The 18,099-nt window shown below is 35.6% G+C and overlaps 3 protein-coding genes across 7 annotated transcripts; 2 read left to right on the top strand and 1 right to left on the bottom strand.

The window, feature by feature from the left end:
• Window positions 1–4,723: 4,723 nt before the first annotated feature.
• Window positions 4,724–10,426, top strand: LOC125223112 (sterol 3-beta-glucosyltransferase UGT80B1). 3 transcript variants are annotated; one of them, XM_048126097.1, is made up of 15 exons: window positions 4,724–4,989; window positions 5,488–5,830; window positions 5,984–6,129; window positions 6,492–6,734; window positions 7,042–7,153; window positions 7,354–7,524; window positions 7,736–7,799; window positions 8,104–8,161; window positions 8,244–8,421; window positions 8,824–8,954; window positions 9,164–9,266; window positions 9,519–9,595; window positions 9,691–9,738; window positions 9,819–9,968; window positions 10,055–10,426. In XM_048126097.1, the coding sequence occupies exons 2-15, from the start codon at window positions 5,512–5,514 to the stop codon at window positions 10,259–10,261; spliced, it is 2,007 nt and encodes a 668-aa protein (XP_047982054.1). In that variant the 5' UTR covers window positions 4,724–4,989; window positions 5,488–5,511; the 3' UTR covers window positions 10,262–10,426. The 3 variants fall into 3 exon arrangements, with proteins under 3 accessions (XP_047982054.1, XP_047982053.1, XP_047982056.1); XM_048126096.1 differs by having other exon boundaries at window positions 5,471–5,830; XM_048126099.1 differs by lacking the exon at window positions 4,724–4,989 and having other exon boundaries at window positions 5,020–5,830.
• A 16-nt stretch (window positions 10,427–10,442) lies between these two features.
• LOC125223113 (protein LAZ1 homolog 1-like) lies at window positions 10,443–14,301 on the bottom strand. 3 transcript variants are annotated; one of them, XM_048126102.1, is made up of 9 exons: window positions 13,758–14,301; window positions 13,433–13,666; window positions 13,230–13,286; window positions 12,959–13,067; window positions 12,358–12,542; window positions 12,195–12,283; window positions 11,838–12,093; window positions 10,975–11,223; window positions 10,443–10,879 (listed from the first exon to the last, which is right to left on the bottom strand). In XM_048126102.1, exons 2-9 carry the CDS (start codon window positions 13,646–13,648, stop codon window positions 10,685–10,687), a joined length of 1,356 nt encoding a protein of 451 aa, XP_047982059.1. In that variant the 5' UTR covers window positions 13,649–13,666; window positions 13,758–14,301; the 3' UTR covers window positions 10,443–10,684. The 3 variants fall into 3 exon arrangements, with proteins under 3 accessions (XP_047982059.1, XP_047982058.1, XP_047982057.1); XM_048126101.1 differs by having other exon boundaries at window positions 13,433–13,864; window positions 14,111–14,301; XM_048126100.1 differs by having other exon boundaries at window positions 14,111–14,301.
• Window positions 14,302–15,726: 1,425 nt separating this feature from the next.
• On the top strand, window positions 15,727–18,090 carry LOC125185613 (protein PHLOEM UNLOADING MODULATOR). The gene is made up of 4 exons (XM_048082172.1): window positions 15,727–16,107; window positions 16,808–17,202; window positions 17,275–17,471; window positions 17,563–18,090. Exons 1-4 carry the CDS (start codon window positions 15,791–15,793, stop codon window positions 17,956–17,958), a joined length of 1,305 nt encoding a protein of 434 aa, XP_047938129.1. The 5' UTR covers window positions 15,727–15,790; the 3' UTR covers window positions 17,959–18,090.
• The last annotated feature ends 9 nt before the right edge of the window (window positions 18,091–18,099 follow it).

The following is an 18,099-nucleotide window of genomic DNA, read 5'->3' as shown; positions in this document are numbered from 1 at the left end:
CTTAATTAGTGTGTCGTTTCAGGGTGAAAAGACGCAAATGCCCATACTTTATTAAAATCTCTTGTTTTATTTCGGTTTCAACGCTCGACAATATTTTAGGTAATAGAGTCATTATATTTGGAATTAGTTATGCAACAATAATATACGCATTGCATGGTTATAACTGCAGTTTAAATATCTGCAGATATAGTAAAAAAAATATAATAACTTATTCATTAGATATTTACGTAATTATTTACAAAATATAGTAACGAAAACTAACAAGGAAATTATGTAATGTAATAACTAGCGGCAAGGAGTTTAGACATCAATGTATGAAATGTGGAGTTCGAGCCCTTTTAATGTCAGTTGTAATTTCCTCATTTCTTATGAGTTTATTTGTAATTTCATAAAGGAGTTAATTTAAAAATAAAAAAAAAACTAGTAAGTACTTATTATTAATAAGGCCAATTAATCTCTATGATCTGATTTCAAATTTTAAATGCAAGCAAAGTCTATGTGTATGTTTATTCATTTTAGAAATAAATTCACATTTAGACAGTGGCGAATCCATGATTCATAAATGGAGGGGGCGAAATATATATTAGTAGGTTGGTTTAGGGCGAAAATGATAATTTTTTTATTTATTTTCAGGGTGACGTCGGGGCAAACGGAGGGGGTGGACATGGTAATTTTACATCCGGATAAGAGGAAATTAGTCGCACGGAGGGGGCGACCGCCCCCCGATCCGCCACTGCACTTAGATGACTCTAAAAACATGAGCAAAGCATGCTCGTTTTTATGGAACAAAGATGGATTATGATGTTTTTATTTCTCTGTTTTGCATTAATTTTGTAAATGCTGAATTGAATGTGAAACATAATTGAGTTGGAAAATTGAATAAAATTTCCATAACGTGAGAGGAGTAGCGTAGGTGTAACAAAATAATTTTGAATTGTTGAAGAGTGAATAGCCAAGATGCTAGCTAATTGGAGTGACTATAAAGTTTACTTGAATTAAGGTTGGTGATATTAATTAATTCCAGTTGTAAATAAATCATATACAAAAATGTTATTACTGTTTTCTAAACTGTCGAATTTTTTGAAGATAAGTACTTTGCATTTATTTTAGTTTTAAGAGTGGAATGGGGGATTTTATTTTGGTTTTATGAATCATCATAGGCATAATTCAATGACGAAACGATTTTAAAAACACTTTACATAATGTCAGAAAAGTATTATAGCTTAGTTCAGTATCATGGATTGAGCTTGCAGAATTGGAATAAGAGTCTTTAATTTCAAATTAATGTTTGATACTGAAAAAAAAAATTGAAATTAAAGACTTCAATTCCAATCTGCAAACTCAATCCATGGTGCTGAACAATTTGAATTTAAATTATAACCCCAATTATTCACAATTTCAAATTCCATATAAAAAAAGATAATTATATTCTAAATAGTTATAACATTAGATAATTTAACACACTATACACTTGAATACACACAATACATGCACACACAATATAACTTTCCATACTTACATCATTTTTTTCCGAATAAATGATTTAGAATTGAATTAATTCCTTCTAATTTAATTTCATAAAATTCTAATTCCAATTTCAATTCTAATTCCGACTCCGTGTATCGAACAAATTCTACTAAAAAACAGGTTTTCATATATCTTTGAATCTATGAATCACATAATAAATTTTTTTTCTAAATCTTATAAAATCTGTAAGCACATGAGAATATAAAACAAGCCTTTTAGATTGATTAGTAGTAGTATTTGATAAAAATCTGATGCACGAGCCCAATTTGTCTATAAGCCCAACCCAAATAAATAAGTTTATTTTCACTGTCCCTTCTTCTATGTTAGAGCATTCATTATAGGTGGACACTTTTTGGAGGACTACTTTTTTATTTGTCCACAGCCACAAAAAAAAGTGTCCGCAGCAATAGTGGACATTTTTTTTAGTCATATTTCACTTTATTTTATTTGTTGTATATTTTAATTCAATTACAATTAAAATTATCGGACTAAAAGTAATTAGAGAAAAACGGCTCCGACATGGTCTCGCGGGATTGTCCGACGATGACGAATCTCACGAGGGATCGCCGCCGCCGCCTCGTCGGCCTCCCTCTGCACCTCTTGAATCAAAAAATCTCATGCTTGATTCCACAAATCATCCATAATTGAAAAGTTTTTAGAGATAGAAAATTTGGATAAAAAGTGAAATGTGTGTGAAGATGTGTGTGGAGAGAAGATGAAAATGGGAGGAATATTTATAAAAAATCCATTACAAATTCGAAAAAAAAAAAAAAAAAAAATTTAAACCGGCGACCGCCGCGCCGGTTTCGCCGCACAATAGATAGGCGCGGCGGCCGCCGCGCGTCTCTCTCCTCCGGCCCACAATCGCGGCGAATGCCCGTCCGCCCCAGCAAATTTGTCCGCCCCCGGGGCGGACGCCTCCTCCGCTATAGCCCGCCGCGGCTAAGCCGCAAACGGGGCGGCCGTCGCGCCGCCCCTATAGTGGATGCCCTTACTCCTCTTCCCTACTAAAAAGTAAAATAATTCTCTTTACTACTCTCTTAATCTTTTTCATGTATTTTCTGCTCTCTCTTATGAGTCCTGACATGTTTTCTACTTATGATGGGATGGTCTAAAAATGAATACGTATAACTTATAATGAAATGGAAGGAGTATTATAAATTATCTGCGACAAATTTTTTTGTCTATTTTTATCATTAAGTGAGTTATATAATATTCTGAATGATATATAAAACTCTGCTTATCTGTCCCTACTCTTTAAGTATAGTTTTTTAACCCTTTAATTTATTGGTTATGTACTCATGAAACTTGAAGTTATTTCATTTTTCAATGTCCCTTTACACAAATTGGTTGATTTGGTATCAATTACTGGACATCCATATTTTTTTTGGAAATGGTTAACCTAAACTATTAGAAAAATCCATTAAATATGTTCATATCCTATATATTGGATATGATATAGACATATAGTAATATAAGACCATCAACAACTAGAGCCTTTCAATCGTCCGGAAGGTGAGTTTCATACTAATACGGCTCATGATGGTCTCATTTTTCTGATCAATTTTGAGAGTATTATTTTAAGTCTACATAAATTGATTCAGGTACTTCTGTTATATGTTGAAAATGTATCGATGTTTAACTTTTTCTTAAAAATTTCTCATGCGTAAAATACAAATTTAATACCCAACTCTTGAACAAAATAACAAAAATGTCGTTGGTCAAAATTTTCGAGTTAAAAAAGACAACTTATATTCTTTATCAATTGTTAAGTATATTTATTAAAATGTTATTATCACTGTAAAGATAAGACCCATCATTAAAATAAATATTAATAGCATAACTTTTAGGTGATAATTCTGACAATGATTTTTTGTTATTAAAATATTATGTAGATCTAGATCTTGATATAGTAGTAGTAATTTAAAATTATAGTGTGATTCTAATTGTAACAACTCAAATGGAATAAATTCGATTCAGGTGGAACTAAATACACTGTTATACCATAATATTATTAATTTAGTTTGTATCATGATAAAATTATTGACCAAAACCTTTTCATTATACAAGAATTGCACACCATTATCATGGAAATATTAAAACTTTACTATGTACAATAATTCAAACAAAGAATGAGAATAGTGTCTATTTTTTTGGTTACACCACATTCTAAAAGTTTTAGGACAAAAATATCTCTAAATAAATAGACAATCGCGTCAAATTTTTTTGGCCACTTTCATTAAAATATATAACCTCGTAGTGATTTTCGTCCACTCAAACACGTCTACTTTTTTTTATAATTTAATCATGACTTTATGTTAAAAAATATAAAAAATCATAACAAATAAGTATATCAATTTCTATTTTTATTAGGATTTTATTTTTTCCTATGCTCTTAGGATTTTAAATTTTATATACGAATTAGGTTTTGAATTTCTAATCAAACAAATACTAAAAAACAATTAATTGGTCAACGATCAAATATAATGAGTGAATAAACACATAATCAATGACGTTAAAAAGACTACTTTCTACCTAATCTAAGCTGGCCTCTTATTAAAAACAATTAGTAAAGCGTTACATAAAATAAATTGATTCATCGGACAATCCGAGACTACAATTTTTCAAATGTCCTCAATTTATTTATAAGCATAATAATGAAATAACAACATAATAAGAATAACCATTTTTAGACAAAACTTTAAATTGTCAATTTATACGTAGTATTAAGTTAAATTTATAGTATCACTAAGATAAGATAAATTGGATCATTAATCCTAAAATATGAGTATAGATATTATTAGCTCTAATTCGCAATAATGTCCAAACGTTGGGATTAGATTTACAAATTTATAAGTAATCTATAAAAAGAGAATATATATTGTGGTGGATGTTCTTTAACAATTTTTGAATATATTATATCTAATTTGAAATTATGTCCAAACTTTGGGATTTGATTCACAAATTTAAAAAATACTCCATAAAAAGAGAAAATAAAAATTGTGAGTTTTTTTCGAAAACAAATTCTGAATATTCTACAGCATTATTATTGAGAATCTCTCCAGCCCTAAATCACAGCCAACCTCCATAACTAACAGTAACTACCACCTTTATCATTCCCAATTCCCATTATCATTCCCTTTTTTTTAAACCCTAATCTTTATTTATTTAGTGGGGTTTAACGTAACCACCACCTCCTTAATTTGGAAGGAATTGCTATTTTTCCATGAAATTATTTACGCTGTTTTCTCGATTTTGTCACAGTAAATAGAAGCAGCCTTTGCTGGAAATGAGTGTAATATACCATATTTCTACCTGTCATTAAGCTTTCTACGCCTATGACCATTGGTCTCATTTTTTGTAAATTAAAGGCACAACCTTTTTCCCCAATATTGTTGAATTCGCTTGCATTTATTCGACAATTAGCATAGCTTGAAGCTGCTTGCACAAATTCCGAAGAAGGTTTGCTATTGAATCTCTGCTTTTATCTTCTTTTTTCAGGGTTTTTCCAGAGGTGGGAAATGATGCATAGGATTTTTTTGTTTATGCTAGTAATTCAGATTGTCACGCGTTTTATGCGATGCTGGAAAGCCCAATTCTTTCTGTTAGGCTTGTCTCTGTGTGTGTTTGATTTAACTGGATGGCATGTAAGGTGTGAGTGAGTTCCTTCCACTTAATTGCATTCCTTGTTTTAGTAGTGAGCACGTGGAATTGTATGGTGAGTGTTTGGAAATAGCTGTGTGTGTAAAGTTGCAAGCTTTTTACTGTTTTTAAGGAAAGTTCCCATTTTTGTGCCTAAATATTTGGGAAGTTTGAGTGTTCTAGCTGTAGTTGCTGCTATTTGATATGCTGTAGAGTGGTGGTCTGTTTTTTAATCTTGTGATTGCACTTGTCCGCATTTGGTTTGCATAGTTTCTCAACCTGTGACATTCAGCAAAAACAGTTTTGTATTTGCTGAAGGCATTCGGTTTTGTTGGAGTACAAATGGATGGAAACGGAATTGATAATGATAGAGAAGTTTTAGAAACTGGGTTGGAGAGAAGCCAAGAGGAGTCTAATAGTACAAATCAAATTCATGACCCTGATGTGAAATGTAAATTGAGAGAAAGACAAGGCGAGGGAGACGGCATCCATGGAAGTTTTGACGGGCAACCAGATAATCGGTCTATAGATGGCGAGTTTGATCTGCCTTCGACACCTCAGGCCAACATTCGACAATCAAACTTGTTAAAGTCATCATCTATGGTAGAGGCGTCTTCGGTAAAAGATCTCAGTGGTAGTCCATCACCTCGGGTGTACAAAGGTTAGACTCATACTTCTCAATGCACCAACAAGCATTGATTACAAGACCTGGAATCAATTAAGCTGAAATTCTGCATGTTCATGTGTTTTTTCTACTGTTTAACTGTTGGATTGATGAAGTTTTCTTACTTGAACATTTTCTTTGAATCTTAAGGGTTGGACCATTGCATTACAGCACCTGTGCAGAGAAATCTTTTCCTTGAAAAGGAAGAGCTTGCATTTTCTCGGTCTATGACTGAGAAGAGGGTGGGTAGTCCGTTGTCTGCTCTAAAGCTGGATAGACTCTCAGAACGTGAGAAGGTTAGACTCATTGCATAAATGTCTTGAATTAATTCTCAACATGCTTCTTTGTGTATACAGATAGGTGTGGGTTATACATATCGGCTTCTATTTTACTTTTTAAGCATTCTGGTATAGGTGATTCCCCTGTAGCATTTATGCTTTCTACGGCTGTGGGGAATACCTCCGTCCTTAACTCCTTATCTCATAGCTTGATGTTGGCCTTAGAAAATTATTGCTCATGTTTCCAAAACTCTTATCAATAGGCACTCAAGTTTCTGAGGCATAACATAATAGTTATCGTACATTTTCCCTCACTACTAGGACTAATATTATGGATCTCTTTTTATGTTGATTTTGTACTTTTGTGTTGTTTGGTACAGAAAAAGTTAATTGTCGAGATAGTGAAGATACAGAGTGATGGAACTGTGGAGGTTGATCTCACTAAGGATTCTCCTGTAGCTTCAGAGTTATTAGAGCTCCATCAGTTCGATAGAATGCCTTCTGCTGTTGATTATATTTTTACCGATCATAATAAATCAGTTCCCAAACTAAAGATTGCAGTGCTTGTAGTTGGAACAAGAGGAGATGTACAGCCATTCCTTGCTGTTGCAAGGAGACTTCAGGTAAGGCATAGGTGCTTGAGCTTATGGTAGTTTCGTCCCGTTTCCAGTGTTTTCTCACCTCTTGTTTGTCAAAATTAGTTTCCCAACTCTAAAATTGTCTTTGTTATCTCCCTGAGGTGTGATCTTAGCTTCTCTATGCCTGATAGTTTTATTATTGTTGAAGAGTTGTTATTTACAGTTGCGAACTGGCAACAGTGATTGTCATCGTTATGTTTTGTTTTGTGTTTCCATTTTTTTTTGCTTGTGAAGCACTTTCCAATAGTTCTATATACCTCATTATCTAATTGCTTATTCTAAATGAAAACAGGCATATGGCCATCATGTAAGGTTGGCAACTCATTCTAATTTCCGTGGATTTGTAAAGTCAGCTGGGGTGGACTTTTACCCACTTGGTGGTGATCCTCGTGTTTTGGCTGGATGTAAGAGGTCCTCAACCTGAATATGCATTCATAAAATTCTAGAATATTTCGAATTAATGTACCATACAGGTTGTATGCTTTTTCTTCCGCAGTTCTTCATGGCCGTGCTGCTATTGGTTTTTGATGCAGTTCATAGTTCTAACTTTTCCAAGTGACGTTTTTGAGCATTTCCTGACTAAATCAATTACATGTGATTGCAGATATGGCCAGAAATAAAGGTCTTATTCCATCGGCACCAGGAGAAATTGCTATACAACGTAAACAAATAAAGGCCATTATTGAATCTCTGCTTCCGGCTTGCACAGAACCAGATCTAATAACTGGGGAACCTTTCAGAGCTCAGGCAATTATTGCAAACCCTCCTGCTTATGGTAAGTTGTTGCAAAGTACTCCCATACCACATTTTAGAAGTTTAATTAAGATTTTTGTGCAAAATTTTACATTTTATATTTTATTAGTTAATATGCTCAATCTAACTTTCTTGATGTTGTTTTGAGAAATTCTTGAACATACATGCCATTGAGATATAATCATCTAGTGCTGATAGTTTACATGCCATTGAGATGATGTTCTTGTTATCAGGACACGCACACGTGGCTGAAGCTCTTGGTGTTCCCTTGCACATTTTCTTCACAATGCCATGGACGTAAGCGAAAATTACTGCTCACCCTTTTTTTGATTGATGATTAATTCATCCTGCTTAAATATGAATCTCATAACATGTAAAATTTGTCATTACAAGCCGAGTAGTCAGCATAACCTTTCATGATTATGTTATCAGAATTCTTCCTTTCCTTTTTGAGGTGGCGGTGGGGCTTGTTTTTTTACACAATTTTGTATTTGTTAACAAATTTCTTTAGTGTTTAAAACTTGCACTCTGTTTTTGGATAATGTATCTCTCTTTGTTAGAAATGGTTAAGGAAACTTATAATCATGGGTTGAAATTACAGGCCTACATATGCATTTCCTCACCCATTAGCACGTGTACCTCAAAGTGCAGGATACTGGGTATGTGCAATCATCTTGAGCTGCTCTCTTCTTAAATTTGATAAATCCGGATTGTAAATGAATAATTCTTTAATTGATCCAGCTCTCGTATATTCTTGTGGACTTACTTATATGGTGGGGCATCAGAGGACTTATTAATGAGTTCAGGAGAAATAAACTGAAGCTTCCCCCTATTGCATACTTCAGCTCATACCATGGCTCGATTTCTCATCTACCGACAGGCTACATGTGGAGTCCCCATGTTGTACCCAAGCCAGACGGTAAGGCCATCTTTCAGTTGCTTGAGATTTCTTTATTTCATACCTCAGATTTATTGTGTAAATAACTAGGTTTGTGTTGATATGATTCTCCAAATTCTCACATTTTTTTTGGCACACTTCTTCATTGAGTTCATTTGGCTAATAATGCTCGATAACTTGTAGCCACCTAAGAATGTTAGTTCCGAACTCCTTTTGTAAAATTGCTCGTATGGGTTTATCCGGCTGATTGATCTGAACTTTCAAAGCTTATAACTTCAAAGCAATCTATATCTACTATCACTATAGCATCCACATCACGTTTGTCAAATGTGACCTTTTTTGCATGTGTATGCAACTTCGTTGTAGTTGGATGTTTTTTTTTAAATGTCAAATCTTACAACTGATGTCATTACTCCATGGCAGACTGGGGGAACCAGGTCGATGTTGTCGGGTATTGCTTTATGAACCTTGGATCAAAGTATCAACCATCTGAAGAATTTGCAGAATGGATACAAAACGGATCTCCACCGATTTATATTGGGTTTGGAAGCATGGTAGGTGGTAATGGTATTAGTATAATCCAATTCATACTACTATCTTGCATTCACTATCTTGAAATAGAACTTACTCGTGATTTGAATAACTGCATCTGTTCTACAACTTTTGTTTGCAAAACATGTTCCCTTCAGAGAATAAACAAATTCTTTTTCCAAATACAAACACAGAGGAATTCATTAATAATATGTTTGCTCTGCTTGATAAGCCTCTGGATGATTCAAACAAAACTACAAAGACCATCTTGGAAGCTTTAGAGATTACCGGGCAAAGAGGAATAGTTGATCGAGGCTGGGGAGACCTTGGTAAATGTACGTATCATTTTGCTGGTTCGATCTCTTGGTGTTTCTTTCTGCATCCTCCATCTGATCCTCACCTTTTCACAAAATTTATGCTGAGTAGCAAATAAAGAAGAATGTATTCATTCTACCAATGGTTCCAAAATCCAAAACCTCCAACCGCTCAAACCACCATAGAGACTGCTATTTAGTTTGACATTCGTGTTGCCACAAAACAAACGGACACCATTTTCCTGTCTTCTAAGGAGCTTTTTTCCCTTTCAGATTCAAATATGCCTGACAATGTTTTCGTGATTGTGGATTGCCCTCATGACTGGTTGTTTCCTCAATGTTCTGCTGTGGTAAGTTTGTAGCTGCCGTTTCGCTCTACATAATAACTGCAGACATGTAATGATCACTTCCTTATTCAAACATAAGAAACATAATGGATTTGTAGGTTCATCATGGTGGAGCTGGGACTACAGCAACTGGACTAAAAGCAGGGGTAACGTAATCTTCCTATAAACATTCTGCATTCGAACGTGCAAAATGTAATGCGTTTTCTAATCTACGCGTGCCTTGCAGTGTCCAACGACCATTGTTCCATTCTTCGGGGATCAGTTTTTCTGGGGTGAGATAATCTACCAGAAAGGACTCGGTCCTGCTCCGATTCCCATATCACAGCTAACTGCTGAATCCCTCACAGAAGCTATAAGATTCATGCTGCAGCCAGAGGTACGAAAACGTATCAAGAACACTTCGAAAAAGTTCATGTATTGGTTTTAGTCACAAGCTTACTCACTGTCTCTATGTTCTTCCAGGTGAAATCTCGAGCAATGGAAGTAGCAGCTCGTATCGAAAAAGAAGATGGCGTCGGAGCTGCTGTCGATGCATTCCACCGCCACTTACCAGCTGAGGTTCCGTTGCCGCCGCCATCACCACCTCCAGAGAAGGATGACGGCCCAAATCCTCTACAGTGGTTTTTCACTCAGATTGGCAGGATCTGCTGCTTACCTTGCGGCTCTTAGATTTAGTTATGATGTCTCATTTGTACATAAGCTATTTATTAGGTAATTATTCATTTATTTTTTTGAGTTGGCATTTGATTATTAAATCTTGTACGTTGCTTGTGAGTGTTGTAATAGTAGGTAGCATATATTTGATTATTATTTTATTGAGTTGGTAATTGATTAGTACTCTGTCTCCCTCTATCCCACAAGAGTATTACTAGTAAAATACCAACTACAATAATAATAATAGTACACTGCTGTAATTTTCTTTTTTCTTCTAAAACTAACAATTATAATAACACTAAAATGCAGATCTCCTGTACCTATTAAAAAAAAGAAAGAAAGATTCCCTGAATAGTTGAGATTCCAGAAATGGTTTCATCTGCAATTTCGGGGCACTGCATTACAGACCTGCGTATCTCTGTATTTTGATATAACCGGTTAATGATCGTTGTCGCTTGTGCTAGCGATTTCTTTCGGGGACGAGTTCAATGGGACTAGGCAGCAATCATTCTTGCATTCCCCATGTTTTTTCATGTTTTCAGATATATGGCGAAAAGTTCTATTCAGTTTACACAGTCCTCTTTCAACTGGTTCGACAACATGGGACACAGTAAACTTCACGTCATCAACCATCTGCGAAAACACGAACCATCCACAAATATGTAAAATAACAATGCAGAAGGTATGGTGAATTTGAATAAGAGAAAGGAGAAAGAGACGTGTCTTACAATCCCACCGCTTCCAAGGAGCACGTCACAGACACTTTGGTGGATTTTCGGGTGGGTTTCTTCTCCCTCTGTAATCATCGAAACAGGTATTGTGGGAGATCTTTCGCAGTCTTGAACCTCTTCGGCATCTGGTGGAGTTTCTAAGGCTGCGTAATCAGCCATGACAGCAACATTTCGCTCACATCTCTCTCCGTGTTTGTAGGGTTCAGCAGGGAAAACATGGATATGTATCACAGCAGCCACACCCATCTGACTCACCAACATCCAAATTCATCCGTCACAACATTGAATCCAATAAAACTCCTAATATTATTGCAAGAGCTTTTAAAACTAGAATCCTAACGAAGAGTCATACTATCTATCTATCATTTAATGAAGAGCCTTGAGAATATTCGAGGACAACATGTATGATCTACAACTAAAATATAGTAGTAGTACATTACTATGTGTGTGTTTGCATTGAACAAAACTTCGGAAAATGTAAACAAAGAGGATGTGCCTAAAGTGTTGAAACAGAAGCCTCAATATTCCTTATTCTGTGAAATTAAGATACAGAACTCTGCTCTCTCCAGTCAAGGTTCCAATTTCCAATTGCAAGAAAATGGCAGGAGCAATTTTGTGAAGGATACGTCTATATTCGATGTGGAAATCAGCATGCTATAAACTATAAAGACTCCAACCAATAGGAATACGATACTGATTGGAAAACTAGGTACAAAAAGCACAAGAATTCAATTCCGTCACATTAAAGAAACAAAAGGACAGATTTGATTATTGATGCATGATATACTATAATGATATATGGTCATTTGAATTATATACTCAGCAACATTAAAAGGAAATTGAGGTAATTTTCAACACACCTCTAAACATATGAAGTAGTCTTGTATACGGGCTTCCAGAACCTGTACCAGTGACCCCTTAAAAGCTCCAAATGAGAAAATAAAGGCAAGAGCAACACCTTGCCACCATGTCATGAAGACGATTGACTTGAATGTCAAAAACTTGGCCAAGGGTTTAATTGGTGCCAATTTATTCTTGGTAACAGAATAAAACTGCACAAGGCAATATAAGGCCCAGGTTTGGCTGAAATTTAGTACTACCGCTAAATAGGGATAACTGCAAGCAGATCACAAGCTTTTAACTCAATCACAACAACACAGAAACCAAGCTAGAAAAGTGAAAGCTAAACTTGAGCAAGTTGTACAATAGTAACTTACGCATATCCCCAGTCAAACTTTCCTTCCCCATAAACGCCCAAAGATTCAAAAAGCACTGCAAGTAATGCACATATCATCTTCAGTGTCATCTGTTGCATCAGAGACTTAGGTTAATAACAAACGGAAAACATCAGATTGCCAATTTCCATGAAAGTCTACATACATATTGCACAACACCAATTTTTACAGCTTGATAGAATTCAGCACCAAGCTTCCAGTCTCTTAAAAAGCAACTCAATGGAAAAGGATGTTGAACAATGCCATAAGCATAAACTTCATCTACAAGAGGTGTATAAGAGGTAACCAAGCTTTGGTCTTCCATAAATTTAATGGTACTTTCCTCTCCACCTGCAAGACATGATCTTGCATGATTTTCGATATAGTGCAATAGTTCTGTTGGAGGAAAACACATTCGAAAAGAATGCAGACAATTGACATTTATGAGAAGGGAGACTACCATCAAATTGTACGTGATCAACTGAAATTTCATAATTTGTATCTGACACATGAAATTTGACACTACTATATGCATTATCTGGTTAGAACCCTATAACTTCTCATATTTTTAACACTAAGCCCACTGATGAATTTTGAATTTGAGAATATTTACATTATGGAGTTGAACTGATGCAGGAAGAAGGAAAAAAAAAAAAAGTAATACAAGACTAACTAGACAAGTGGAGTACTAGATTTAGAAATTGGGATGGTCTTCGAAGAAAGATTTTAATTGAAAAATATTACAGGTAAAGGGAAAATCGACATACCTAAGCAGGCTATGAGATATCTCTCGAAGCAATACAATGCAAAAGCTTCATAACAATCTCGCAGAATTTGACAATTGAAGGCAACCTCAGAGTTTAACAGTGATAGAAACTGTTCACATTACCAAACAATCAACAAGAAACAGAATAAGCCCTGGTCCAAAGAAAATAAATTCAGAGCGGCTCATCTTAAGTTGTTATTATCTATCATAATAACAGTGCCCCTAATGTTGGAAGTTAAATGCGTATAATGATATTCACCAGACATCATTACCGATTCCACAGAATATACGGGAACCATTAGAATAATGGGCACCAAGAACTTCTGCTCCTGAAATAAAACATAACCAACTACATTATTAAAGGCGCGAAAGAAGACTCTTGGTGGCTGTGATAAACAGTCATGAACACTAGTATCAACCAACAACAATACGATCAGCTAACCAACCAGGCACCTATCTTGAAAATGGGACGAACCTCTGGCTGGTTGTAGGCAATCAAATGATCAAAGATCAAGTACATGGACAGAATGACAGCCACCAACACAAATATGGCTGCGCTGCTAACCACCCAATTGCGAATGGCGGAAGTTCCTACATACATACCCAAGGACAAAAATCTCTCCGACCGGCTCATAGCATCAACCACAGTGGCAATATGTAACAATGAGAGTAAAACCACCTTCCACCCCATTGCACATCATACAACCTTCTGAAAAAATCAAGTGATATGCTTTTCATAGATAAGAGGGACTAGATTGAACTGTTTGATCAATAAAGAACCTAAACTCCTTCCAAACCACCTCATAAAAAATCTGCTAAACTAAGGTTGCACGGTGAAATTATTCTCCACGTTGCTCCAAAATCATCAATATCTTCCAACTATTTAAGGCAAGCAATACCAATTTTTCTGTTCACAGAAAATAAAATGCCCTAAAAATGCAGTCTTGTTTACATTAAAACCAAATTGATTCCGAATTTATTTCCGCATGTATGATTAAGAAACAAAAAATAAAATAAAATGGATGCCGTATTTCACCAGAACATCCCCAAATTGTCTTGATAATAAATTAATAATGTGCATTAGCACACAAAAATCAAAGAAATTAGAGAAAACAATAAAAAAATGGATGATAATTTTAGGGCAGGATAAAACCTTGATAAGCTCCACAAATCTGATTAAAAATTGCCTAAAGTATAGAATTCCATTCCTCTCATTTCAGAATGCATGAATCTGAGCTGAATAAAATGCTTCTTTAGGAATGTAATCGATCTATCTTCGCTTGAACGGCTCGAAACAAAATCAATTGCACAACTCATCTCGAACCGAAGAATTCTAAATGCATCCCAATTTTAAAAGTGTATGTATATATATTCCAATGTCAGTGTATTTACTGGTACCTATTGCATGTCTAAAAAAAACTTAAATGATTTAGTGTTAAAATATTTGTGTACGCCAAAATACAAATGCTAATCTCTTATCTCTCTATATAGAGATAGTTCTTCAAGTTTGCTCACATGATATAATCCAGTATGAAATGATTCTTGTTTGGTGTATAATTTAGATTAAAAATAGTTTATCAAACATATAATGATCATAATGAAAATTGTTTTTCTCCATGTATTCTCTTCTTTCTCGTTTAATCTATTTGTATTTTTTTTGGACACTTACGAGTGAAATTAGTGCTTTCATATCAAAAATTATTTGTCGTGAAACATCTCAATTAACTTGGGATGAATATTAAATTTGGTACAATATTTTAAAAAACAAATGTCAATACCATTGACATTATTTAATACTCCTGGTAACATGAACATGATAGATTGGTAACATGATAGTTTAAATTCTATTTTAGCTTGTGACTATCATGATAGTTTACCAAATATTCTCCGCCATATCGACAAGGAGTCCCACATGGTTACAACTTACAATGCAGGGCAACAACACCTTCGAATTGAAGCCTCGCTCAGTCACCGGTAGAGGAGTCCAACATGGATTGATCAGTGATTATCGAAATGGATTTACGTTACAAAACAATACTCCCTCCTTCCCACTACAAGTGAGGTGCTTCAATTCAAATGTTGTTTTGCAAAAACGATAATAAATAGTTAGAATAGAGAGGAAGTAAAGTAAATATAATTAAATTAGAATTTTAAGTGTAATAAGACATCACTTAATAAAGGACCTCTTAACTTAATCTAACGTATTAATTAAATGCATTAATTATAACTTAAACTATAAATAGTGTAAGGAGTTTGTGACGAGCCGAAAAACAACAGTGCAAGTAACATGGGATGGAGGGAGTACTATACTTTCTCTTCACTCTAACTATTTATTACTCCATTTTCGCAAAACAACAGTCGAAAAGAAATGCTATTTCATTCGGCATGTTTGAAACGCGTGACTTAATCATTGAACATGCCATTAAATTTGGTGTGTTTCCAATTTTAAAAAATAAAAAGAATCTTTTTCATGAACTTATCAAAATTTTAAAAACAAGTTTGGTGATATATATAAGAAAAAAACAAATATATTCTAGTCTAGAAAAAATAGTCCCAAAATTAGTCAGCATGCTAAAAATAATTTTTTTGAAAATGTTATTTTTATATTTTATCTATTTTTTCCTCTTTCCTCTGTCTCGTTAATTTTTTCTCTTTTATAGTAATAGTTATTTTATTTTACTATCAATCTAACTTAATCAAATTTGGAGTCTCTATCTAACTTAATCAAATTTGGAAGTTAAATTTGGAGGTAGGTTGGAAGTTAAAAGTAAAATTTGGGAAGTAGTAGCTCTAATCTTCAAGTCTCTTTCCCCCCAACTCTCTAAACCGCAAAATGCGGTCACCGCCGATCTCTCAGCGCCGCCGCCGCTGGGTAAGCTCCTCGGGGTTGGGGATCGCAGCAATAGCCTACGTAGGCGTAGACTACCTCCGCCACCTCTCGCCGCTGTGGCACGAGCGCCTGCAGCCACTTCTCTGGGTGGCTCTTGCGATCGCCGCCCTAGTTCGCGTCCCATTTTACAAGCACTGGTCGCTGGAGCTTCGGGCGGCAATACCCTTCATTCTCTCCATACTTTTCATGCTTTCAGCTCTGCTGTTTGAAGCAATTTCGGTTCGCTCTGTCACCGCTGTTCTAGGTCTAAACTGGCACAAGTATGTTTACCAAAACCTACTTTTGCTATCGCAGATTTAGGGTTCTGGCCTTTATTTATATATGTTTTGCTGTTTTCATATTCCTTTTTCTGTGTATTTCGATAACTATTAGAAGGTCTCAGATGATAGATTCAGTAATTATAATCTGAGCTGGGACATTTAATTCTTTGGACAGAGCAGAATTAAATTGTTTCTGTACAAATTCTCTAAATTTTAATATGGCAAGTTCATAAGTAAACTTCCATTTTTGACTCTGCTGTTTTCTGTGTTTCAAATTAAGGTGTCAATTGCGGCAGAACACTAGTATTTTTGCATTTGTAATCTTGAACATACCAAAATGAGATGATTTATATCTATCAGCAGGCGTTGGCTAAATTTCTTACTTGGATCTTATGACCTTGTTTCTAAATAACTTGGTTGTATGTGCTTCAGTAGTTCTTTGAGCTTTCAAGTCTCCAATTAATGATATGTTTTCTTTGAGTAATTTTATTGCAGTTCTGTGTATATATATGTATATGGTCTTCTTTGGATGGACACCTTGGTAAATGGAAACTTCTAGAAATTTGATTCCCTGCCAATTTGATCAATATCTCCCTGCAATCTAGTTTTCTGTGCTGATAGAGTTGAAAACCTATCTGCATGTTTTCAGATAAGAATTCTGTAATTTGATGTATGATGGGCTTTTATAATGGTTGGACAGTGAAACACCACCTCTCCCTGATGTTGGCCAGTGGTTGCTGCTAGCGTTGAACGAGAAGCTACCTCAAGTAATGGTGGATATCCTGAGGGCTCGAATCATTGGGTTGCACCATTTTTTGATGTTGTTTATTATGCTTGGATTCTCAGTATTGTTTAATTCAGTTGAAGCTCCTGGGCTAGGCCTGGGAGCAAGATATATGTTCACCATGGGTGTTGGGCGGCTTCTTCGTGCAATAGCTTTTGTATCTACCATCCTTCCCTCAGCGCGGCCATGGTGTGCTTCAGCTAGATTCCAAGTGCCTGCACACCCGCATCCGTGGGTGCAGAAATATTATGTTCCATACGCCAAAGATTCTAGTGCTATACGCCATATTATTCATCATGATTTTGCATATGGTATATATCGAATTTTGCTTCCATGATGTCAAAGATGTTGCAACCATCGGACTAACTTGTATTTGCTCTCAGCTGTTACAGGAGAATATGAAGCTGAATTCATACCAAACTGGGGCTCGATGAACTTTCTTGCTGACTTTCTGCGACCTACAGCTTCCGAAGGAGCTTCACCGTGGTACAGTCTTCTGAAGAAAGCTGGTGGCGGGTGCAACGACCTAATATACAGCGGGCACATGCTCGTTGCTGTCTTAACAGCTATGGCATGGACAGTACGTATAGAGTTAAATAAAACTCCACCCCCTTCCCTCTACACAGATATATACAATGGCATTCATGGAAATCATATTGAAATTATTGCAGGAAGCCTATGGAGGGTTTACATCAGCCATTATATGGATGCTGGTGGCTCACAGTGCCCAACGTGAAATCCGAGAGCGCCACCATTACAGCGTGGATTGCATTCTAGCCATCTACATGGGCATCTTCTTGTGGAAGATGGTAGGTGTATTCTGGCCAATCAAGGATAGTTCGAGATCCAAGCGGCTGGATAAACTGGAAAAAATTGAGAGCAGGCTTGTACAAGCGGCCAAAGACTCAGACATGGATCGAGTTCGGGAACTTCTAAAAGAGGTTGAGGTGAGCGGTCAGGTGAGGCAGGAATCGAGTAGCAAAGCTTTGTGGGTGTTTTCTGGTGCAACCATGCTGTTTGCATTAGTGGTAGTCATTCTTGCCTTCACATTGACTAGCGACGGCTGATTTTACTTACTTTCAATTGTTGTTGAATGGAGATGTGACATGTTCATTGTTGTTGTTGTATGGAGATGAAAAATTTTGTTGTATGTTTGAACTTTCAAGAATTCAGGCATTGCTGTTGCCTGTTGGTTTTAATGTTGTCTT

This window comes from Salvia hispanica, chromosome 4, assembly GCF_023119035.1.
Source record: "Salvia hispanica cultivar TCC Black 2014 chromosome 4, UniMelb_Shisp_WGS_1.0, whole genome shotgun sequence".
Taxonomy (NCBI): domain Eukaryota; kingdom Viridiplantae; phylum Streptophyta; class Magnoliopsida; order Lamiales; family Lamiaceae; genus Salvia; species Salvia hispanica.
The sequence above is the reverse complement of the archived record's forward strand: the minus strand, read 5'-3'. Positions and strand labels throughout refer to the sequence as shown.

Excerpts from the sequence above, each read along its gene's own strand:
- LOC125223112 (XM_048126097.1), top strand. The coding sequence starts at position 5,512 with ATGGATGGAAACGGAATTGATAATGATAGAGAAGTTTTAGAAACTGGG. Across the intron at positions 5,831-5,983 it reads ATCACCTCGGGTGTACAAAG|GGTTGGACCATTGCATTACA; the intron begins GTTAGACTCATA and ends TTGAATCTTAAG. Across the intron at positions 9,739-9,818 it reads CAACTGGACTAAAAGCAGGG|TGTCCAACGACCATTGTTCC; the intron begins GTAACGTAATCT and ends CGTGCCTTGCAG.
- LOC125223113 (XM_048126102.1), bottom strand. The coding sequence starts at position 13,648 with ATGGGGTGGAAGGTGGTTTTACTCTCATTGTTACATATTGCCACTGTG. Across the intron at positions 12,543-12,958 it reads ATATCTCATAGCCTGCTTAG|GTGGAGAGGAAAGTACCATT; the intron begins GTATGTCGATTT and ends CATGTCTTGCAG. Across the intron at positions 12,094-12,194 it reads AAGTTTGACTGGGGATATGC|TTATCCCTATTTAGCGGTAG; the intron begins GTAAGTTACTAT and ends ATCTGCTTGCAG.
- LOC125185613 (XM_048082172.1), top strand. The coding sequence starts at position 15,791 with ATGCGGTCACCGCCGATCTCTCAGCGCCGCCGCCGCTGGGTAAGCTCC. Across the intron at positions 16,108-16,807 it reads CTAGGTCTAAACTGGCACAA|TGAAACACCACCTCTCCCTG; the intron begins GTATGTTTACCA and ends ATGGTTGGACAG. Across the intron at positions 17,203-17,274 it reads TCATCATGATTTTGCATATG|CTGTTACAGGAGAATATGAA; the intron begins GTATATATCGAA and ends ATTTGCTCTCAG.